Below are 25,052 nucleotides of genomic sequence, written 5' to 3' on the forward strand. Positions count from 1 at the left end.
TATCTTTGATAGTACAGTTTATGGATGAGATAAAAATTAGTGGGGATATTACTAATAACAGCTTGTTAAATAGTTTGTCAAAAAACACAATACAACCAAACATAAGCAACTAATATGAGGACAAATAACACAAGACAGTACGCACAGGGCAGGAAACTATCTTGGCAAATAGTGTCTTTGAGAAGGATTTAGAGATCGTCTCAGTTATTTCAACAGGAGCTTTCAGTATTATGCTTTGGCAAAAACACTATTGCGATGGAGAGCAATACACAGAATTACGTTATTTTATAATCTAGACAAGTACTGGCAAGACTGTCATTAGATTACCATGACAAGATTTGTTTCCTACATTTCAAAAATCACGTAAACAGCAGAAAGGGTTCAATGGAGAGAGAGAAATATTCCAGAAGATGCAAAACTCTGGAACGGTAACATGAAAGTTTGCAACACGAAAATTAATGAACAGTATTTACTCAGCTCCTCCAAGAGGAGACAGAGGAACACAGAAAAGATATCCAGCTGTACAATACTACATATTTGCTGACAAAACCAAGCAAAGCCCCAGTTTATACAAAACGAAGACAACATGAAACATCAAATAAGTTGATTTTTTCCTAACTGAATCATTTTCTAACTGAATTCATCATTTGGAACCTCTAGAACTCAGCATTTTAGTAAGAAGAAAATCTGTCGTGAATGCAGCAAGTTAGGTCTGATGACAGTGGTAGTCTCATTGTGTCTCTGATTGCCATAAAAGAAGGGAAATCTACATCACCACCTGTGTGTTAAAGTTTACAAGTACCAAGTCAACAATTTACTAAATCACAAGTCTTAGGGGAAAAAAGAAATGGAATCCTTAATATACAAGTGGCCACACACATCCTTGGCTTTTTGCCTTTTGACGAAAGATTAGATATTGGTTGTATTTGTGGGCAGACACCAGATAAGAAAGCTAGCTGTGCATAAAATATCCACTTGACAATTATTTGGTATGTCTTTCTTACGTACCATGTGAGCTTGTCTTATTAAATCAAAAAGTCTTAGACACACTGAACAGCCTGATACACGTATCTTTGAGGGTAATCCGTAAACCTGAGACCTAAGCTGCCATTATCTAATTAAACTCTGTGAACTTCATATAAACAACATTTGGGAAAAATATGGTGACCGGTCTTATAGAGAACGTTGGACTAGAAGATTTGTTTTCCTTGAATATAAACATTGAGACCCTGAAATGTATTCTCATTAGAAAGCTAAGGAAAACGATCTTTTAAATGTGGTTTAGAGTAACTGATTTAAGCATGGCACTTTTTTATACCACTTGAAAGTAGCTTCCATATTCAAATACACTTAGCTGTGACCTTTTCCTAGTCTCTCTCTTGTTAATTAGAACACTTAAATTATCACATTTAATCACAGAACAAAATCTATTTGTATAAACTTATTTACAAGATTTTATGCATCCCTTAACAACTCTGAACCTGATCCAAGCCTCACTGAAGTCAGCAGGAATTGCTCATTAATTCGGAGAGGTTTGGCACAGCACCTAAGGTAAAAAATTGGTCTACACACTTGCAGCAGAAAACCTGATGTTAAAATCCGCTTGTCTTGGTGCGATGAAGTGTCAGGGTTATGTAGCACATTTAAGAAAAATAACTGTGCATTTTTAAATCCCATGTCAACTTTTCTACAGAAGACTTACACATCTATCTAAAAGGTTATGATGGACATTATTACACTAAGGGGCACTATCTACTAGTACTAATATAAAAACATTTCATATTACAGTCCAAATAATAGCTAAGATCATTCTATATCAGGTAGTCTTTTAATCTCTTAATAGAACTTCCAGGATCTATCTGCTCAAATTATTTAGACTTGCTTGATGAACCAGCTCAAACAAGAACATTAAAATGCTGTAGGTAAGAAAAGGGAACATTTTAATATTGATATTCAGATGGTAGAAGAGACAAGTAACCAGTCCTTCTGGGATTCCTGTGTATCAAACACTGCATAAATTAGCCCTGTGATTTTCTAACTGCTGTGTGACACCCAGTACAGACAAATATAAGATGTTTGGTCCATTTTACTTGTCTACCCTTGAGGTACTAAGCCTGGCTTCATCTAAACTAACTGTACGCACCCTATTTAGGTCCCTAAAGACCTAAAGAAATGGGAATGACAGTCTGTGATGGGCATAAATGGCAGTGTTCTGGTAGCAAGGGTCTGTAAAGGTAACCTGTGTGGGAGGACAGAACTCTAAAGTAAGGTAAATTTAACCCAGGGTTGAAATCTGGAAAATCTAATCATTCAAATCCATGCAAGAGAAGACGATGTAATGTTGTTATGCATAGTCATCTAATTCAAAAGGAAAATATCTTCATATCCTCTTTAATGAGTTATATCCACTTAGATAATTTTCTGCCAGTCCCAGCAAAAGGATCAAACACAAACTAAGAACACACAAACTGCCATAATACTTCCTTGACTAATATAGATTTCTTGTTTTTGCAGCTTTAGGAAAAAGCAACCTTCATTTTATGATCATCAGCTTATATCTAATGCTTTCTTTTCTGGACTAAAAATCCATTATGCTAAATATTAAGGAGTTCAGCATCACTGATTTTATAAGGGTATGATTGTGTCTTGGCAGCAAACATCACTTCAAAAAAAAATCTCCATTTCCTGATTGAAGAAAAAAAAATCAAGGCCAAAGAACTTGGAAATTACTTTGAATTACATTATTCTAGAAATCAAGCTAACCTGTAGCCATCTCACATCTAACTGAACAAACAAATAAATAGACCATGCACTCTTCTGAAAGCAAAAGTAATCTTAGCCCCCAAAAGGGATTCCATTGTCTTGGAAAGGCTGACTTCAGGTTATTACTTTATTATATTTCTTCCCATTTTATGGGAAACTTTTCATGCACTTCAGACAGCAAACACTGATGTTAGGGTTAATGTCCATATGCATCCTGTTCTGTTCATATTTCTAGAAATACAAGTTTCTTCTTCAGAGTAAATCAGCACTGATGCAACTAGAAGTGAGCAGACTTTTACAGAGGCTGATAATCTTCACCACTACCAGAACACCCCTGGTTATTTTTTTATTATGCATTCATTCATTAGCCTACTAAACCCTAAGCAACAGGTTAGAACAGGTTCATTTTTTTATTTGTCAATCCGCTGTGGAGGGAGGACAAAGGAGGTAAAAAAAAAAAAAAAAAAAAAAAGTCACAGATGAGGTGTAAGGGACTAAACTCCAGTTTCATCAAGTATTTAGCTAATGTCTTGTAGCCACTGATATGATTGTAAGTGAAGGCAATTACACTAAAAATCCCTTTCTGATGAAGGACAGATATGATGTACACCTTCTGCATACCCATAGAAATAAGTAAAATATTACACAGAACAAGAACAGGATAGCTATGGCCACCCAAATCAGCCTTTTTTTTTTTTTGTGAAACCAACAGCTCTGCATTTACAATTGGCACCAGTAAAATGTTTTGGCTTTTTTGTTTTGGTTTGTTTTTTTTTGTTTTTTTTTTTTTGTTTGTTTTTTTTAAGAGTCCCATCCCATTCCTTCAGCAGTTGAGCTATTACACATCCATCAAAGATTTCTGGGACACAAGTGTTTTCATGCCTGAACTGTGGTGAGCATATGCAGTGATTCAGACACTGTCTGGAAGTGCTTGGCTGGCTCTGCATACCAAAGCTGTGCTTGAGCTCCTCTGGGAGTTCCAGGCCAAAAAAAAAAAAAAAAAAAAAAAAAAAAAAAAAAAAAAAAAAAGCTATAGATTTACTACTGTCCAATAACTGAGAAAATATTCTGCCTATATTTAAAGATATATATTTTTTTTATTTATTTTTTTTTTTAAAAAGGATGTTCATAGCTCAAGAGTGTTTTAGTGTTGGTCACAATTACAATAACAAGATGTTATAATGAAATTCCAATTCCATTTGCTGTCTAACAATACACATTCATAATGGCAGTGCCAACGTGCTTCCATTACCAGCACAAAGCAATGAATGAAATAACTCTAAGTTCAGTGATCACTACTATATTTTTCATTGCATATTACCTCTAATCAGAAGGGGTTAGTTTATTTGCTGTCATTACTTTTATTTTGCTGATAATCTTCTTAATGACCACGCAAATACTCTAAAGCAGTTGTATCAGCAGTTGAGGCAATTCCAATAAAAATGAACAGATGAAATCATTATTTTCCCCTCTCTCTTAAACCTAAAATATAGGTTTCTCTTAATGTTTTAGGAAATTGATTCAGAAATTGCATATAGCATGAAATGCCCTCACCAGGTGTTTAGATAGCAAGAGGTAACAACATGGTCTGATAATCTCTTTAGTCAATCACTTTTAAGTGGGATATAAAGGGATATAAAAGCCTTCATTTGTAACCCCCAATGTTTCTGAATTCCTAATTTAGGAACAATTGCCTAACATTTATTGTCTAGGTTTGTTTTCTGACAGATACACAAAGCTTCGCATTTTTTTCAACATGCAGGATATCTTCTGTGTCAGAGTTCTGCAGTTAATCCAGGCAGAGATCTGCGCCCCCCACTCTGCAACTCCCTGCTGTTTGTGATACATACAATAGCCATAAACAGCCAAGGAAGATGTTCATTACTGAGGTTTTAAGTGTGCATAGCTGACTGTGCTGCAGGGCACTAAAATCAGCCTTGGTGCCAGAGACAATGTGGGTCGTCCAACCTGGTGACTGTGACTGTGTGACACAGGGATCTGACATTTTCAGTTCATTTTCCCTTACAGTACTGCAATGAACCAGTTCAGTGACCTTTAAGACCCAAGGCAAAAAGCATTTATTTAATTCTCTTGTAGATGCACATAATACTCGGTATAGAATAAGACTTACCAATGCCTTTATGAACAATTTGGTATGTAGAGCTGTCTTATCTTTAACAAAAATTTTGCGTAGTTGCTATTTAGGAAATCAGGGTAAATTATACTTTTAAATAAGTGAGGTTTTGCAGTTTGCTTCACCGAGAACATGTAAACATTAACACACAAGTTTCTAACAGAGTCTGGAATTATCACTTATGAATATCTAGAATATATAGATTTTACTTTTGGCCACAAAAAGCATTATGTTATGTCTTATTATATATTAGGACATTAAGTAGATTCAAAGGAGTCACTGTCAAACAACAGGGAAAAAAGCATTAGGAAAAAAACATTTGCTCTTATTGCTGGTTTTCATGACTCACAACAATCACAGCTTTTCTACTTACTGTCAAAAAATGGACGTAGATACTTGTTGTATCCTTTTATTATTTTTTGTATAGTTGGGGGAAGAATTTGACCCTTTCCTTCAGCTTCAGAAATTTGCACTGACCTAAAAGAAAATGAAAGAAAAGAAAGAGATGATTTAAAACAAAACAAGATGTAGCAGAGACAACATTCCAGACCAATATTGTGTTAGTGTCAAAACTGCTAATGATTATTGCCTAATGGGTGACTTATGAGATATTTGCATTTTATAGTTCACAACACTACAGAAAAAATACTATTCTAGAAGATACCAAATTTATCAATCTGTTAATCCCTTATTCACAAAAAAATGCTGCTTTTGTACCTCAAAGTCTATAGTATTTCTTAATACCTCACCTGAGAAAGTAGTTCAATCTTCATTAATGCTTTCTCTGTAAATAGGACACTATTGTTATAATCTAGGAACATGGGAGGGGTGTCAATTGTTTATTTCAGCATTTAAAGTTAAGCTTCTTTTTACATAATGAAATACATTCAGTTTAGCTCCTGGAGGGAGACAGAAACCAGCCTCAGAGATTAGCATGTAAAAACACTTTTAATACCCTGCTTTTACAGCAACATTTTTAAACAGGTTACAGAAATAACCTTGTTGGGCCAAGCCAGCAAAGTACAAGAATACGTGCCACCCCTGTGCTCAGAAACAACTGCAAATACAATATATAGCAGTCAAACACAAATAAGTACATTCAAACTCTATCTTTGTGCTACAGCCCTTGCAGTAACATCACATGGAGGCTGCAGACTAGTGAAAGGACTGAAGAAGCCACACACTCAAGTGATGATCCCTCACTTAGGCCATGTGAGGACTCTTATTTTTCCCCCTTTCACAAGTCTTGATGCTTAGCAGCTGTGGGAGGGACAGCCAGGCCCTTGGGATTTATTGCTCTGGCATGAACATGGTTTTGCCCTGAATTTTTGCTTCACCCCTACAGCAGCACTCCCTGAGCGGGAGCAGGCTATGCTCCTCAGGAATTAAAACACAATTGATACTGACTGCTCATTGCCGGTAATCTGAGAAAAGTGGAGGTGTGACCTCTGTTTAATTATTTAGGTCAGAAACAAGCAATTGGTGTGCATGATGAAGGAAGCTCAGCTGGCTGTGGGCACAGGCATTGTCTCTCATGGAGAGCAGCCACCTGTGTATCTAGCAGAGAGGGCCTCCACCTTTCTTCCCCAGCCTATAACTGATAGGGGTCTCTCTTCCCACCCCAGCCCATCTTTATTTCATAGTTTTCCTGCAGCAGGCATGAAAGCTGTAGCAATCTGGCCCTGGGGAGGAGCTGTAAGTATGAAGCTATGGTTGGGGGAGCTTCTCTCTGAGTTTTCTCTTCCTAACCTTCCTAGAGCTGCTCCTGAAATCCCTGCTTGCTCTTTCCAGCTATGTTTCTGGGCCTTTTGTAGCCTTTCAGAAATGCCCTGTTTATTGGGATATTGTTATGTTTCTGAGAGAGCTTTAGCGGCTCTGTCATAGTGTGGATTTTTGTCTGCTAGGGTAGTGTATTGGGTATCTCAAGGTGGTGTGATACTATGATGCTATACTAAGATACTCTTAATTACTGATAAAGTCTCACTGAATACCTGTGAACAAAATACTCTGTGGTTTTAGATGTGGTGTCCCCTGCCTTTCAGTTTCACTGATACTTAATTCTTTTATTTACTAGAGCTAATAGTCCAATAAGTAGCTGGCTTTCATTAATGGCCTTGAACTTATATAGCTTGCATATTTGGATGACCATGTTTACTTCCCTTATATTATATTAGGCATTTATTTCTTTATTTTTAGAGATACAAGTCATTGCTCAATGGTCAATTAAATATGATCTTAGGTAATGACAGCATGGAAATAAGGAATGCTTTTCATTTAAGTTCAGTTTCTTCCTGAAGAAGCTAGTGTGGTCACACTGAGTTAGTGTGTGTGAGTAAGAATGTTAGTCTTCATATTTCACAGAAGTGTGGGAATTATAAATGCATTTTAATTTTATTCATGTCTTAAATACTGTACTTTCAACAGATTTCTTTCTGCTTCTGCGATTTACATTTAATTTCATTGAAGTGTTCAATGAGCTGTATGAGTTTAATTTCAGCTTTACTGGATTTCTCCTGCATAATTTTCAAGTACTGTGAAACAGTAAAGAAAACTTGCCACTCTTCCACTGCAAGGGTATAATCTTGTTCTGTGGATCAGCGTGTGGTTGCAGAATGGTCTTGTGTTGCCCTTGTTAACAGCTATCTGCTGAAATGAATCTTGAATATTTAGTATTGTTTAGGTATATGAGTACTTAGCTTAAAGCACCTGTGACAATTCTTCTGAGAAAATTCTTGTTTTCCCCTTAACAACATGTGATGTGTAGCCTTACATTTTTGTTCTCTTAGAGACTTTGTTTAAAAAATAACTCTTTGCCAAGAGAAAGCTGTTGTGCAGTACTTGATGCAGTGAATTAACATGGCTTGACCCATTAAATGCTATTTTGCCATACAATCTTTGAGAACTCCTATAATAGCAAGTCCCTACACAAGAGGAACTCACTGTATCTTAAATATGAGCACACTGTATTGCTAGATCCTATTCTGGTAACTTTGGGCATACCCAGAAACAAGTTGTCAGTGTTAAAAGGCAAAGAACCTCTAGATGCTACATGCCTTAAGTGATTTTGTTTATCTATGTTCTAAAAGAGGATGTCTGATGCCTTTAAAGTGCTCTTCAGTGCTCATGCAATGTTCGTCACTAAGCAAGAGTGAACTCATAGCTGCCTGTAGGAAAAAAATCTGTGCCATTGCCTTGTGCAGGGATCACAAAAGATAAAAGCAAAAGCTGGGGTGGTTTCTTCTTATGCCTATGTATCACATCACTTGAGCTTTTCTTTTACCTGATATTTATATTTATAAATACAGCTATGTTTTATTTCCTCCATTTTATGCGTTTAAATATACCCTGGCACACACCACAATATGGAATTGCCTTGAAACAGCAGTTCCAGCCACTGGAGAGAATATGCTTTTACAGAAGAAAATGGAAAATATTGACAGCCTGGAGTACATATCTGTTCTGGGCTGACAATGTATAACATGTTAAACTCTTTGGGTTCAGTGACCTGTACTTTCTTCTGTAAAATATGAATTATAATGATTAGATTTCCTTTTTTTATTCCTGTGACTCAGAAAACTTAGTATTTTACAGGATGGGCTAAACCTGGAATGTACGACTGCAGCTTGTTATTTAAGATAGCTTCAAGCTAGTGTCTCTAGCAGAATTGGGTAACTGGGGTGAGGGGCGCAGATGCTGCTCTAAAACAGCAGTACATATCACTGCTTAAAACAAAGGTGCGTTCTAGACACGTGTGTGGGAATATTTTCCCTGGCTATGTTTGTCAAGACTCTGTATTGTGAAAGACAGAGAAACACCTCAGAACTGAGTGAGGGAGAAGTAAAATGCCAAACGCAATCTGAGAAAGCTTTTGAAATGCACCCCTCAGGAAAAGCTGGGACAAAAGCTTCTTTCAGGCAGTGAGGGGTTTGCACAGGAAAACAGAGGCGTTGCTTTTTGTTTCACACCTGACATGTTTAAGGAGATAGGCTTTTCTGTTGCATTCATAGACAAAATGCTGCAGGATCACCTACATCACTACTGATTTCTCCACTTTGAAACAGTCTGTACTGCCATAGGCTTTTGGCTAACTGGCATAGTTGAAACAGTGGCATTACATTATCACTTCCCAGATATTGGATAAAATACTTAAATAATGCAAATACTCTTTAAGTTGGCAAAAACATCAACATCCCACAATCTTCTGGATCCAACCCTATAAATTTTGTCTATTACCTAATTTGAAAAATCTTTCCTGAAATGAATCATAGCTGTTCTTGGGATCAAATACCATATATTTAAGCTAATTCCTGATAATGATTCAAACTGTAAGCTTGAATTTGATCACAAGTTGATTACTTTAATAAATCTGCCTTACATTTTTTCATCTCCATTTCTTAATGAAAATATTTCTGGGAAAGTGACCATTCAGGCAACTCACTAGATACAGATTTCTAGTATGCATGTCTATAAAGTAACTTAACCTCACTTTCAGCACTTAACATTAAGAATCCTCATTTAGTATCTATAATGTAACATATACAGTCTGATAGTCTGGTGTGATGCTGTTAATAAGTGGGTTGTGACAGATCATGTCCATTATGTGGCAAGACAGATGAGGCTATGGCTGTCTCAATCTTTTTCAAAATGTTTTAAATGTTTAAACTACTTCAGTCAGTAGAGAAAACTTTCTAACCCCATCCTTCTCCTGCTTGTGCTCAAACTTTAGCCAGAGCTTATGCAAACACGCTAGCTACTAGACCATTTGGGGAACAAATAATTCCAGCTCATGTTTCAGTGCACCTCTCTCCTTTGGTACTGTTAAGAGATCTGCCAGAAACAGGGTGACTGAGGAGCAACCTCAAAGTTGCTGATGTTTCCCACAATTTGGGCAGTAAAGCCATGCAACAGCTCTCTCTAGGGAAGCAGAGGCATTCATAAATACTTGCTCTTTCACTGTGGATTCTGCTGTGGTAGGGTTAAATATTATTTCTCAGTTCTAGTGTAAAGTTGTATAGTTCTGATTTAAACAGCACTTTCATCATATCCTATCCACTGGAAAAAGACATCAGTGCACCTCAGCATCACCTGGGCAGTGAGCTAGACAAGGGGTAGAGCTTCCACTCAGCATCTGCTCAGCTTTGGGTGCAATATTGGCATGTCAGATTGATGCTGTAACTCATGGCCTAGCTAAACAGGTGCTGTGAGCGCTCACAGCTTCCATGGATGCCATCTAGGAGTTAACTGTTCCTGATTCTGGACATTCAACCTTTTTAAGTTGTAAGAGAAGGTCCACAAGGTCCATCTGATAAGGAAGGCTAAACGCTGGGGAAGTGGGGGAGGAGGGAGGACATGACATGCATCCTTGTTACTTAGATATTTCTGAGATCTTATTGGTCTCTGTGGTTTTATTAGTGCAAAGCCATGAGTGTTACCCAGTGACTATAGTGTACAGCATGTATCAACTGATGAGGAAGAAAGATGAAATCAGAGCAACTGTGTGTTCTGGACAAAAACATCCTTATAGCACTGCAGAAGGCAGGGGAGGGGGAGGTCTTAAACTTCCTTCCAGGAAGTTGCCATCTGCCCTCACAAACAAGTGGGGCTTTATCTAAAAACTTATGTTTGCACATCAACTTGATAAGGTTCTGCCTGAACTTTACTTTCTTGAGGAATTCTCTGGGAGCCTAAATGGGTTAGGTATTTCTATAAAGAGAATTGGCTAAAGAGAATTAAAATATCTTTTGGGTAGCTAAAGACTGTGGTGACAAGGCTGTTTAAGCTGTCCACGCTTGCATTTTCTTATTAAAATTGCTTACAAAATGTTCCTTCTAAAACAACAACTTTTTTGAAGTGTTCTATTTTTTTTGTTATGGCAACTGTGCTGTTAGCAGGATTATTTGTACATTAAAGGGATCAGTTCCACCTTCCCGCCTAAAAATTCAGCTTTCCTGAAGGTTTTCCAATTTAACCTGCAAAGCATATTAAGAATACATTGTAACCAGGTAATTAAAACACTTCTTTAACAATGAATGCATGAAGATGATTCTGCTACCTTGAGCTTGTAGTACATGTAGTTGTGCTGTCCTTGGGCGAAGTATAATAGTTCAGTCAAGGACCATGTGCCCTTCTAAATCTGCTGAGCATTTAGTATGATATTCACACTCACAGTAATCCTTCATCTGAAGGATCATTTGCTTAAGTTGAATTCCTTTCTTTTTTCCCCTACCGGTCTTAGTGAAAAATATCTGCAGCTCAATCAAGGCAGATTCATGAGGTTTGGTCCTGTGTTTTTGTTATTATTATCAAGGTTGGTTAATCTTTGTAAGAGGTAAGATTCTGCTGTCAGGTGGATTTGGGTTTACCTTGATCAGATACATTTCTAGCTATAAGCTAATGGTATTATATATATTGAGGATTTTTTTTTTTTTTTTTTTTTTTTTTTTTTTTTTTAAGCAAATGCTTCTTACCTACATAGCACCAATAGAAAAAGCACTCTTAAACTGCAGCATCTAAGAATGCACATTTTTAGGTCTGGCTTCAGAAGGTCTTGCAGCTTCTAAAAAAAAAAAAAAAAGAATGCAGTGGTAATGTTTTACCGTACATATTTGCATTACAAATATACAGGTTTCTCAGGGTTTTCAACAAACTGAAGGGTTGGTACCTTTAGGAACTGCTGCTTAAATGTATTACGAAATATCTACAACAGTTAAAACTACATTTAAAAAGACATGGTATCAGCAGTGATGTGTCAATAGAAATTACATTCCAGTATACTAGAGCACTTTCATTTTTGTATCATTTAATTACTTGTGAAAGTAATTGTTTTGAAAAATAACTGCAGACATGCAGTTTAATATCATAAACACCGAGCACTGCCTGTACTAGATCCACTGAGTACACTTCAGTGTGCTCAGTGTAAAACACAAAACTACCATTTTGAAATGTAGGGCTGTTCCAGAGCAACATCTTGTGTACATGTGCAGTATCAGTACCTATGATGCACATCTTTGGTAAGCCTTTAGTTAACAAGGAAAAGTTGTCACAGAGGAAATCTCTTAACTGTATATAAATAATCATATAAATATCTACATCAGAATGTTGGACTGAGGCAAGGTGTTTTCTGAATGGAATTTCTTTGCTCTTGTCAGTGTGATTCACAACCATAATGGTTATTTGTAAGTAATCTGTCAGCTCTGTAATCTATTTCTGGATGAAAATAGTATCAATCAAAATAATTTAATGCAGTCATTCAACAGATCTGAAATTGATGTGCTCTGCCAACTCTTACTATATATCATCAAATGACTGAGATGTTTGTAAGATTTACTTCAAAACACTAAAAAAATTTAACAGGAACACTACCTACTCAGAATCTGAGAGAATTACTAAATGTTAATAAATACAAATGAAATCTCTTTCATATTTGCTTCATAAAACTTAACAATACTACTTCCAATGTCCAGAACAAACTTTACGGAAGTGTCTTGCACTTTAAATTCACAGTAAATTACTAACAATAAAGAATTTGAAGCTTTGTTTTACTCTTCTTCAGCTGACCAACACGCGATGCTAGCAAACTTTTTTTTTTTTTTTTGCCCTTAAGTAACCTTTGTTTCAGTCCACAGTCCTAGTAAAAATAGTACTATTGGAATTTGCTTGATTTAATGCAATTTGAATGGTATCTGACTTGTAACAGTGGTGAAATGACAAAATAAGGTGCTAATATCTGCAAGTAAAAATGAAAGCCACTCAAATGACTTTAAGTACTTACATTCAGCATCTAAGATACTTTAAGCATACACCAGCCTGGTAAATATTAATGTCAAAATAAATCATCCGCTCCTACACCAACTTCCACAGAAAATCATGCATGAGACAGTAAGAGAGCCTTTAATAAGAAGACACAGCACAGATGAGCAGATGGTGTTGTCAGAACATTGCTCTCTAAATGCTGATTCTCTAACACCCCCGCTTCATATTGCGGTATCTCTGCTGCATATCTTGTTCCGGGTGGTTACTTTCTAGATTTGCTATCTTTATCTCACAGGAAAATATACCAAAAATAAGTATTGCCTCTCTGGTTTCCCAGGAAAGCTCTTACTGACTTCATAAAGCCTCTTTTATATTTAGCTTTTGAATTGCTACTATGAGCCCCTAATGTTTCTTAAGATCCTTTAAAAACAGATTAAGGAAAACTGTGGATATCTCTGTACTTGTTTTAGTTTTTACAGTGCTGCAGATCAAAATGAATGAATTAATCACTAATCTTTCTAAAGCAACTGGTTTATGTTCAGATGTCTTGCAACTTGGCAATTTTATTGGGGGATTTTATTTGGTCCCTAACACACAAAAGGTCAAACTCATTCTGTGCTGGGTGAATTCATTTTGTATGCCAGGGAAGGGAAAAGACAGAAATGAGAGGAAGCAGAGATCTCTCTGTGTAAGAAGACCAAGAGATCCAGTTGCCATATTGACTGGCACCCCATCACTGCGAAGGGACATTTCCTGCCAGCTGAAAAATAGAATAGGGTAGCTACTGAACTCTTAAATAACTTTATAGATGGCACTTAATCTAGATGTGTAAATCACTTCTGCATGTGTGTACATGCATCCATGCATGCTTTCTATGCCGTCCATTTTTTTTAAAGGGCTTATTGAACTGTTTTGTTCCACTAAAAAGCCTACCTCTTGGCATGTTTGCACATCTGGACTTCTTCTGTCATGCAATTATCAAATACTATATGCTTGCAGCAGAATTTCTTCCTGCTTAAGTGGACCTTATTAATTATTGGTATTAAGGCTAATTCAGCAGGAACCACAGTATTTTCCTCTTTCCTACAGCCTGGAAAAATACCCATAACCCATTCTCTGCATGGAACATTGAGCCATTTGGATTTAACAGACTATTGTGCACATACTGACACACCTTCATGTTCTAAGCATACCATGAATTAATTGAGGTGAAGGTAACAAATCTGCCCGTTTCCCATATGATCAAGCAACAATGATTTCTACTTCAACTCAGATCAGATTAAGACTAAAATAGTATCTAAAGTTTTGGAATTTCTCTGGAGAACTTGATGTTTATTATCTCAGCGTGAGAGGAAAAGAGAACTATGTGAATTTCATGAACCTCTGGGAATGAAATGGGATGAGGCAGTGAGCTGGCAGAGGTAGTAGCAGTATCTCAAAATTTAACTGGAAGTGGATTTTGTGCAGATGAATCAAAGGATGAAATGCTTCATACTGCAGGATCTTATCCACAAGCAGAAGTGTGGAGAAAGTGCATTTAGTAATTTTTAGTCTATGTCATATGGTAATGGCCATATGCCTGAATTCCCATGGCTGCTGTTGCAGGCATCTAAAACTGTATATAGAATTATCTAAAAAAAAAAAAGTTAGCAGCAGTTTTATAGATAGCATAAGCTGAATTGTCATCGCAGTTGCTTTTGACATCTGCACCCGAACTGCTGAATGACAGCCTCCTTTAAGCGTTTGACTGAGGGATTCAACCGGAGTGCAGAAGGTAGCCAGCTACCTCTCCTGCACTGCCCTGCCCACGCTGTCCAGTACAGCTGCGTCACAGCTACAGATCTGTGTGCTTTTTATTCCATCCTCTGGCTGTTAGAATAGCGTGAATTAATTGTGGGGAAAATGATGGAAAGCTGAAAATAGTAAAAATGCACTTGGAGCTGGTGTATGGAAGGCAGTCATAAGATTTGGAAATACAGAGACAGATAGGTAGAGAAAACTCCATGGGATATGACCCCAGAATGTCACTGTCGTTTCCAAGCTCTTTATTCATTCTTCACTCCTGCCCTTGTTTTTATGCATTGCCACCTGACATTACTGCTTCTCCAGTTCTTGTGGGCAGTCTTCCTTATTCTAATTTCCAAGCTGTATAAGAAATTTTTTCTTAACCCCTCTTCCTTTGCCTGTGTACAAGCAGAAAGTAAAAATGGACAGTGGCTAACTTTTGCACATCACTAGGAAAAGTGAACTGCACACAACTGGGCTGTGGTCATTGACAGCGTTATGCAAAATACAGTGAAGCATTCATGTTAATCAGGCTGCCTGTCTGTAATAGCCCTAGTTCTATGGTGTTTTTTAAATCTCCCTAAAATGCATAGGTCGTGAAAGGAGGAAAAAAAAATGCAAAATTTTCGCACTAAGATTATTTTTAATAGGTAAAGATCAATTAATACTGCAGAGAGCAAGACTTGAGTGGAAAAATGGTAAATCAGTATAAGTGTTGCAGATAAGATCTGTTTTCTTATTTTTATTAAATGTGTCAAATTAGAAGGAATAAAGCCCAGCAGCAGCAGGTCTAACTGGGGAATTGACTGAAAGTGGACCAATGCATGTGTCTGCATCCTGTGAGAAGAGGCCCCCAGTCATTCAGCTGACAAGCTGGCTGCTGGCATACCAGTGAGCTTGTTTCTAAACTCTAACCTCGCAGGGGCACAAACTATGCAGAGTCTCCTTGGGCAAGTAAACAAAGTTAGATTTACATGGTCCACAGAAAGTAGCTGTCTTGTCTTGTTGTCTTTGCAGAGACAGCCAGTATGGGGGCCATCAAGTGCTATCTTAAGAGCTGGGAGGGTATTCAGTTTCTACTGTTGATATTCCCAGCAATAGCTCCTAAGTGAGATGCCAGATTCCAGTTATGCTCTGTTCTGATCAATACAGTTGCCACAAGTGCCAGCTAATACAAATAATGGCTAAAATTATTGCTTTCTCACTGAAACACTCAGCATGTTCCTCCAATCTGTACAACACCCCACAAAAAAGATCTTTTTGTCAAAGATACTGCTTGACAGCAGAAGGTCTTATTAAACTAAGCAGAAGAAACTTAAGACTCACCAGACAAGAAAAATCTGAATTTGCTTCTCTGGTGTAGCAAAAGCAGCGGTAAGTGAAACTTCATACTGAAGTGTTGCTTATGTGTATAGGGCATTGTATGAGTTTTTAAAAAATGATCCTAAATAAATCTATGTCTAAAAGGTACATTGGTTTAAAAATAATTAGACAAGATTTTGGACACTATCAACAACTCAATTACATATTTCAGGATCCCAGATAATGGAAGCTGACGTGTAAAGTTGCTGTCTTCAAAAAAAAAAAAAAAAAAATTCATTGAAAGACCATAAGCTATATCAAAGAAATCTAAAGGAGTAAGAACTAGCAGTATTTTCATAATAATTAATACTGTCCAGTTGTTAGAGACACTTGCCTTTCTAGGTTCAAGTCTGTATTTCGCACCAGGTTCTCTGCATTATCAATTTCATAAACATCAGTGTTATTTATATAACAGACCAGGATCATAATTTTTATATTTATCTGTTTTTGTGCATTTTAAATAGTTTCATGTGTATCTTGGGTTATCTGGAAGATAACTGGTAGGAAATTTTAGTGTTATAATAGATGGACAACAACTGGGTGTTTAGAATGTTATGATTCTGGGAACATCTTCAGGAAACAAAGGAGTAACATCCTATGTTATAAAGTCCTAACATCAGGTGTCCTACTTCCAAGCATTGTAACACTGAAACATCAATATTCACAGTAAACAATGTTTCAAGAATCTAGTAAAATGGAGATAGTAATGAACAGTAAGAGTAAGTTTAATAAATACAGTTAAGTGTAGCTTGTGACTGCTTAAGCATGGTATTTATTACAGGCTCTGCTCATATATAAAAAATTCTATAGCATGTGTGCCACGAAGGCCAATTTCTAGTATTAAAAAAAAAAAAGGATTTAAGTAATTTATCTATGCTTTGTTCTTAAATCTGCTTTTAGACAGCTGACATCCAAAAGTCCAGTACATCAGCGGCACTTGAGTCATGATTACTGATTTGTAGTTATCCAAATTAATCAAACATTTGTGGGGTTGTTTATCTATGTGTACATAGATGCTTTATTCATTTAAATACTTCACTTGGTACATCCCAGTTCTCCTATCCATGCTGTTGGTCTTCTACTTGCATCTGTGGATGTTTAAGGGTTGCCTTGTATGAAATTGCATCTTTAAAATGAGTCCCTGCTGGTTTTAAAGGTACACACCAACACTGCAAGGTGCTCTGAAGTTCAGTCCTGTAGATGGTCAGGGCTCACCTCCTGCCACCACAGCAGCTAAGAGCAGAGAGGCACTCAGTTCTGGTGCCGTTTCAAGCATAAATCTTTAAATCTTAAGAGCTAGGCAACCTTCAAAGGCACTTTGGACTTGCACGGAAGATGCAAGCAGCTTTCTCATGATGAACACCAATCTCTTGAGTGGCAGCTGCTGGCTTCCTGAGACCTGGCAGCTGCCTGGGTGACCACTTTGGGTCACCAGGTTTCTAAGGGGTACCTACAAGTGTAGTTTGAAAGCAGATACTGCAGCACTGATACCATACCTCAGTAGTTACACAGCTTGTTTCTGTAGCCTGTAGCAAAATGAAGTCACAGTTTTGGGCACTATCAAAATAGATATGATTATGGATTCTCAGCTATTTATATAAAAGTTAGACAGAATATGCTGCTTCAGGTTAAGAAAGTAGTAACTTGATTTGAAAAGACAAATGAAACGATGTCTTTCTGATGTCATCTTAAATTATTATTCCTCATGAAAGTTAAAAGCTGGGATCTTTTGGCTTATGACCTGGAGGAGAGAGTCTCCCCACATAGACACTGATGTCTGTGGGCTTCACTTGAGCATTCTGGTGTGGCAAAAACTATTCAGGACCCAACCAGTGTGCCCTCAGCTTCCATCCATGCAGCCTGTGGCACAGGAGAATAAGGGACATCGCTCTGTATGTCACCAAACACATGCCTGAGGCTTGAGCCCTGCAGTAGCAGATGAGGTCTAAAGCTATCTCCATCTTTGTAATGGATGTCTCTCAGCCAGGAGGAAAGATGTTCCTCTGAGATTTACAACAAAATTAGCCCCTTGGTTTCGATTAATTTTGTTTGTAGTTGCAAAGGATGGGGTGGAAGAGAGGGTGTAACCTAACATTGCCTTGTTGTCCATGCAAAATATGACTTTGAACAACAGATTATCTTTTTCCTTCTCACTCATGTAAGAGTAGTCAAAACCTCTACATGAAGAATGACTTTCTTGAAGATGCTAAGCCACTCTGCACCTGCTCATCAGTTTGAGTCTGAAGTTTTTAATTCCTTGTTGAATTAGTAAGTGTCCTGTAACCAGGAGATTTCTAAGATAGCTGTTTTTGAGCAGTGCAAAAGGATGAAAGACTGGGAAGGAGAGAACCAAATTTTAAAACAGCTTTGTTTTTTGCTGTCTATAAAGTTGATGCATTTGAATCAAGCTGGCACAAATTACTGTAACTAAAACTAGTAGAAACATATGCACTAGTGAATGATATTCACAGGAAGAAATACTCCTAATTATACAAACACAGAATATTGGATATTGAAGTTCAGTGCCCTGGGCTCAGTTGCACACTTGTACCTGCTAAGACTAAAGTCAGAGGCATTATTCTAACAAATGTAAATCTGAGCTCCAAGTCAGCAAGAACTCTAAGGGGAAATCATGAAAGGGACTTTGACAGTATGTGGTATTTTTCAATAAAACATGTATTTTGGATTTTTTTCCCCACTAATATGGATTTGGCTGATTTTTCCCACATGGCTAAGTGTATGACTATTTCAAGGTCTTCCTATTCTTTAAGTACATACTGCATTATCTTTATTCTATGACAAGTCATTAGAATTACCTAGAGTTGTCATGCTAAAAAGTAACCTTTAAGAACCCTATTTATAAAGTTTGAATAGACACTGAAATTGTGTATAGGTGGGTGATTTTTATAATTAGAAAGTGTGCTAAAGAAATGCTTTCATTTAATTCAAATATTTCCTTCCATCATGACTCAATAACCGGTTTAATCAACAAATTGTTTTCCTTCAGATATGGCACACGTTTTAAAGCACATGCACACTGCCAATCTGCATATTGATTTGAGGTGAGCCACACAGATTTCATGGTGAGTTGGAGGAAAGATGGAAGCTGGCTCCTGAATTAACCTTCCTGGAGATGCTTCCCCATATGCCACTCACCATTTTTAAAACAAGTTTTTGTAAGCTTTTTTTCTAGGGAGGGAGAACGGGCATAAATCACTCCTCAGTCCTTACTTTTATCTTCCTAATGGCAATTTGAGTTATTCTGGCTGTTGTTTTTAATCCAGCAGAATGCATCTTAATACCTAAGGGATGCGGAGTAACACCTAAAAAATAACCATAATAATCTAAGGGGGGAGGAATGCGAAGGGAAGGAAAGGCAGAGCACCCCGGGGAAGGAGCAGCGCTTGGGGCAGGCTCCCGGCGCGCCTTACCTGCGGGCAGGGGGCGGCGGAGGACGGAGCGCTGCGGCCGGCTCCGTGCAGCCCGGCGGCCGGCCCGGAGTGCGGGGCCGCCGCGCCGCGGGTTCGAGCCCGCCCCCGGCCAGCGGGGGTGGGTGGGCGCTGGGAGAGGGGGGCCCCCCTGCTAGCGCTGGCTTAACGCACGCACACATGCACACACACGCACTCGTAGGTTCCTCTAAGCAGCCTCATCCTCCTACTGCCACTCCTTTGCTTGCTCTTGCCTTGTTCAGTTTCTAGCGGGCTTTGGGTAAACTGTGCTAGAGGGAGAATTGGCGAGGGATGTCTGCGAAAAGAGTCAGGGCAGCACTTCCCAGCATGCTGCTTGTGTTGTGGCCCTGTACCAAAGCTTGCATAAAACGTATTTTGTCATTTTCCTTCTTGCAATAGTTGCACCCTAGCTACTACGGGATGAAACTTCCATTCTTCTTTTCCATCTGATGTAGAGATGTTCTGGTGGAGGTTTCAGATAACACTGAGTCTTTCACAGAATCACAGAATATCCAGCAGTGACTGGAAGGAAAAAAAATGTTTTTTCCATTGCTTTCCTTTCTGACTTCTTTACTGAAAGGGTTGTTAGACACTGGAACAGGCTGCCCAAGGAAGTGGTGGAGTCACCGTCACTGGAGCTCTCTAAAAGACGTTTAGATGTAGAGCTTAGGGATATGGTTTAGTGGGGACTGTTAGTGTTAGGTCAGAGGTTGGACTCGATGATCTTGAGGTCTCTTCCAACCTAGAAATTCTGTGATTCTGTGACCTGTTACCTCTGGAGCTGTCTGCAGCCTGCATGTGCCCAGAAGTATCACTCTGGGGTAACGCTGTTCCATGCAGCACAAGATGAAAGAAAACACTTGGAGAATGAAATTCCCACACCAGGCTGTATTAGGGGAGGTAAATTCTGTCAGTTTGATATGCGAGAAGCCACTGCCTGCAGTTAAGATATAAGGAAGAGCAAAAGAAATGCTTCCTGACAGGGTCACTATCAGCAGTACCAAAATATGGTATTGCTGGTCCAAGCTGTGGAGGAGAGATGGTTTTGACAACTGCAGTTTCAATCACTAGCATTGTTGTTTTTTTTGATGTTGATGATAAAGGCAAAGTCTGAGAGATCCCAGCCCTGCATCTTCCAGCAGTAAGTACCTTCAGATTTAGTTCCCTTTCTCTAGTGTGTGCTAGTCTCAGTTCAGTAGGCATGTGTTGTTTGCTTTTTCTTTACTTTCTCTATAAAATGGCAAGTGATGCCTCATTATAGGAGGCTGCTTTGACACCACGTGCCTGCTGTTGCTGCGCTGGAAGCTCGCCCCAAGGTACACGACATGGAAAGGGCTGGCGCCCAGAAAGGAAAAGCACATCTCTGGCAAAGTGGAGCTTATTTCCTTGCTGCTTTGTGCCTTTCTGTTACTGTTATTGCCTAAAGCCCTTATTTATTACTGCATCTGTGGGCAGGAGAAATTAGAAATGTAAAATCCCACATTCTCTGCAAAAAACTGAATGCTGATCCAATTATAAGTCAAGAATATGTGCTGAGTGTGCCTGCTCTGGGGTAATCCCCCCCCCCCATATCTCTTGTTTGAACACACTCTAACTGTAACATGTTTAGTGTTTATCTTTAATCAGTCAAGCAGAAAGCTTGAAACCCAGTGGGGGAAAAAAAAAATCCCTGATTGTTTCTATTGCAGAGCAGCTGCAAGTAGGAGAATCAGCAAACTTGGTCCCATGTGGCATTTCATAGCATTAGAACTGAGAAAATGGCCTTAAAGACTATTCTATTACCAACTGGCATAGAAACAATGCTGATGTTTATTATTCCCAATAGTACTCCAAGAACAGATTATATCTAATGGATAGTATCAGAAATTCTAGGGAACTTCTCCCATCTAAATCTTAAAACCTATTTCGAGTTCCCACTAACTAAAGGTCATAATTTAAATAGGATGAAAACAGTCTCTGAAAATTTGAAGTATGCTGTTTCAGTTGTCAACACTCAAATGGAAAAATCTGAAAAGTAATCCACTTTCAAGGAAGTGAAAATAGACACCTGTCTGACTATCAAGCTTTTTAAAAGACATCAAGGCAGTTGAGATGCATTTGACAATCCCGTGCAGTGTGCATTCCCTCCAGAGAAGAACACGGAGCAGTAGCTGCCACTGGGACTTGAGATCACCTGAAATAGCACCCAGGCCATGAGCAGTGTGACGGTGTCTGCTGGAGAGAAGCAGGTAAATGACAGTCTTAAAAATGAATTCAGTTCCCAAGACAAACCAACATAAGGTTTTAGGCTGTCGGTGAAGTCTGTTAATATAAAACTAAAGTTCATGTTGGTTTGTCTAACCCCGGATTAGGCAGGTCCTTCAGAATGCCTGTGGTTGTTGCACCATCAGCAAGGGCTGTGCTCCCTCCTTCTGCAAAGCCCGTGCCCTTTCCCATTGTAACAGTGGGACCTCTGAGGTGCCAAACCCCCGTCACCTGCCCTTGAGTTAGTCCCAGAGCAGGACGGCTCAATTATTAACCCAAAGCTCAAGTCTTTGAATAGAGCCATTCATAGGCTGGGAAAATCAGCTGACTCCATCCTCAGGCTGGTAAAGACTAATGAAATTGTTTCAGAGCACACACAAAATCTGGCTGTCCACAGTAAGAAATCATCTAACTCTACACATTTAGCCCTCTGCATCTGTATCGGGTAAGTTGTTTTTTAGTAGTTTTTCGTTATAAATAGCAACCTCAGGAGTTGTTGTAATCTGCATTGCTGATTAAAAAGCATTATAATCTGTAATGACTTTCAATAGCTGTCATGCTAAGAATAATAGAAAATATAGTGAAATCCTAATATCCCTGAGAATCCTGGAGATGTATTAAATTGTGATCAGCAGGCTGGCTATGGGTTTTTAATTGCTTGAACTGCTTGCTCAAGAATAGATTACCCTTATAAATAAGCCAATATCATCATCATTTAATCAGATTGATACACGAAATACTTAGTGATGTATCATAAACCAGAACATCCCCATTTTTAATTACATTAACATTTCATTAGTATCATTCTTGAGATGTTAATGCAATGGTAAATGCTTGGAATTCTAACTAAGCCAGTCCTGAATAAAAGCAGTATTTGTGAGGACCTGAAAGTGAGACCAAATATTACAATTCTGTACCTAAGCTAAATGCAAAACAAAAAAGTTTGAGAATACCCAGTGACACAGAACTGATTTAAATCTTTCAACTTTAATGAGCCAATATGTAATACTGATGTTGAGGACTTACAAAATCTGCTAATTGGAGAATATCTATTTGATATTACTATGAACTACTCTTTCATTATAGAGTGCCCCAGTGAGTGTAATGGAATGGCTGCAAATAACACAATAAAACATCCTCCATCTTTAGAATTCTTTAGGAAAAAGTTTTCTGGTTAATATATATTGGAAATAGAGGGAGAGTCAGTTAGTGTCCTAAAATATATGGACAAACATTCCTACTTGAGTATAGACCCTGAAAATCTAAATTCTTATACCTAATACAGACTGCATGAATAGTTGCATTGAAGTGATTATTATAATTCTCAGTGACCCGAAGGCCATGTACTCTGCAACTGTTCCACTTTATTTGAGTGAAAATAAAGGAAATAGAAAATAGTTCAAAATCTAAGAATTCAGTCTTCTCTTTTGTATCTTGCTGGCCAGTCATACAGAAAGGAATTTTTGAGTGTTACCTGCAGGAAGAGAGACACAACAAAATCATTGTTTGAGTATTGGATGTTTTCAACATTTTGTTTTAGACCTATCTAGGACTGAAATTTCTCTGCTCTCAGTAAGCTTTTACTTGTCAAGCAAACTTAGTATTTCACTTCTCACCTCTGTGTTTCACTGAAGTCACTGGGGCTTAATGGCTTGCTTTAATGTTCGCTCGACCTCTTGTAGGATTACTCATATGCTGAAATGTTGTTACTGAAGTTGGGGCTCTACTACCCTGCCTTTCAGCCTGGAGCACTGTGGTTCTGTTACCTCAATGGATGCCACTATTTGCAGCCAGGATGCATCTCACATGTGAACACCTTCAGCTCAGGTCATAGCATTCTGGCACTTTGTTAACCTTTACTCCTCACAAGTAGTGTCAAAGCACTCCAAGGGGATACCACCCCGAGGGCAAGGCAACTTCACCTGAAACCATTGTTTCTCTAAAGGCTGTTTTGAAAAGCACATATTTTGGGTTGTATTACTTGTCAGTTGCTTTACAGCAGTAAGGATGTATTTGGCATAGCTTTGTTAGCTCTTGCTACACTATTGAGTATGTCCAGGTGCTGGCTTTAATGAAGTACTTATGTTTCCATTATGCCTAGAATAATGTCAATACTTAAGAATTAGATGAAATGAGTGAAAGAGCTGAAATGAAGACACTGGATTTGATTATCTCGGGTAATTGATTTTTCTTTGTATGATTCTGTCAATGCTTGAAAGGCCAGGTGGATTAACTGATTCTGTCAAGAACAGACAGGCTTGTGCTAGCCTTGCATCATATACAATTTTCCAGTTTATTAGGGCAGTGGAAATGTGTAAGCCTCTGGCTGTGATGCGTCTTGCTGGCTTGAAAGACGTGGCTTGACAGGTTTTCTTACCAGCCCAAAATGCTCATTTTTAATTGTGAGCAGAATGTACCTGTTCAGCTATCGATTAAAAAGCCTCAAGCTAGTGCATTGCTCAAACATCAAGACGGTTTTCACCATCCCCATTACTGCAGGGAACTGTATAGATATTAATGCACTACATCAACATTATAATGTCTCTAGCCTGGGCCATGATAAATACACTTGAGTATAGGTAGGAAACCCCAGCTGTAAGTAGAACCAGGAAGAGGTGTGAGACACCAGACGTGGGAACTGTCTGGCCAAACAAGTTCACTGAGTTGCTGTTATGCAGTCCTAGTGGTAAAGGCCAAATCACTGGAAAATGGTTGACCTTTCTTCCCCAAAGCTGGAGTGGTTATTGAACCTTTCCTACTCTTTATGAAAGTAGTTCTCAGAAGTGACACTTTCTGCTCTCTCCTGCTCATGCTCTGTCTACCTAAAGATGCCACCAATGTTCATGACTGTACATGATCACTTTCTATTATCAGCTACGCAGGTATGAGACATGCTAAAAACTTAAGAACTATACATCAAAGGCTCGCTTCTTAAGCCCTACCTGCTGTGTGATCTGAGCAAGATGAAAAGGATTGATGACATAATATTGAAATGCTGCTTTAACAAAAAATACTGTTTTCCAGCTCAAATGGAGTTGCACTGTGCTGTGATTACATGCCCCAAGGGTCCATCTGTTTACAATTTAGTTTATACCTCTGTAATCTTTCAACGCATGACATGATGTTGAGAAGATCACGTAGAAGCTTGTTTCTTTTACAAGGAATAAAAAACTTATTTTGTTTCTTTCTTTATTTTCAGCATGAGCTATGAGTTCCAACTGCTAATGTACTCCCAAGTTTGAAAAAGCAAATTGAGGAACCACACAATTTTTTTCTAAAGCTGGCTGTGTACTACCCCATAATCAAACTCCTATTTGTGTTCTTAATTGGTTCTTAATGTACCATTTATTAAGAGTTAGGTTATGTATAAACAGAAAAGGTGTTTAACAGTGTTTACTTTAAAATTTACTTATGAATGTGGAGACTGTTTCTAACAGGTGCTTGTTAAACTTCCACTTATGAAAGCATACAAGAAGAATAAGACAATAGCCTACTAAATATACGATTGTAATTTAAAGGATGTTTATCAAATTAAAATGCAATGTTTGCTTTTGTCTTCATTA

At 38.2% G+C, this 25,052-nt stretch overlaps 2 protein-coding genes across 7 annotated transcripts in view; one reads left to right on the forward strand and one right to left on the reverse strand.

Moving 5' to 3' along the window:
* The window catches only part of LOC101803823 (gamma-aminobutyric acid receptor subunit pi), a 46,977-nt gene extending 27,663 nt beyond the window's left edge, over positions 1 to 19,314 (reverse strand). Inside the window, exons 1-3 of one of the 5 annotated variants that reach the window (XM_027460181.3) lie at positions 19,228 to 19,314; positions 11,365 to 11,453; positions 5,271 to 5,374 (exon numbers count right to left, since the gene is read on the reverse strand). In XM_027460181.3, the coding sequence (XP_027315982.1) occupies positions 5,271 to 5,374; positions 11,365 to 11,420 (160 nt within the window). In that variant the 5' untranslated portion in view covers positions 11,421 to 11,453; positions 19,228 to 19,314. Of the gene's footprint in view, positions 1 to 5,270; positions 5,375 to 5,646; positions 5,797 to 5,895; positions 6,148 to 11,364; positions 11,454 to 19,227 lie in introns of those variants that run through there. The other 4 variants (XM_013093845.5, XM_013093848.5, XM_013093846.5 and 1 more) reach the window with 4 other exon arrangements.
* Positions 6,512 to 25,052, forward strand: part of ENTPD1 (ectonucleoside triphosphate diphosphohydrolase 1) — a 68,091-nt gene continuing 49,550 nt past the window's right edge. The window contains exon 1 of one of the 2 annotated variants that reach the window (XM_072039673.1): positions 6,512 to 6,592. The gene's annotated coding sequence lies outside the window, so the exon portion shown is untranslated. Of the gene's footprint in view, positions 6,593 to 21,803; positions 21,935 to 25,052 lie in introns of those variants that run through there. The other variant, XM_072039670.1, reaches the window with a different exon arrangement.

The sequence above is a fragment of the Anas platyrhynchos genome, chromosome 6, assembly GCF_047663525.1.
Source record: "Anas platyrhynchos isolate ZD024472 breed Pekin duck chromosome 6, IASCAAS_PekinDuck_T2T, whole genome shotgun sequence".
Lineage (NCBI taxonomy): Eukaryota > Metazoa > Chordata > Aves > Anseriformes > Anatidae > Anas > Anas platyrhynchos.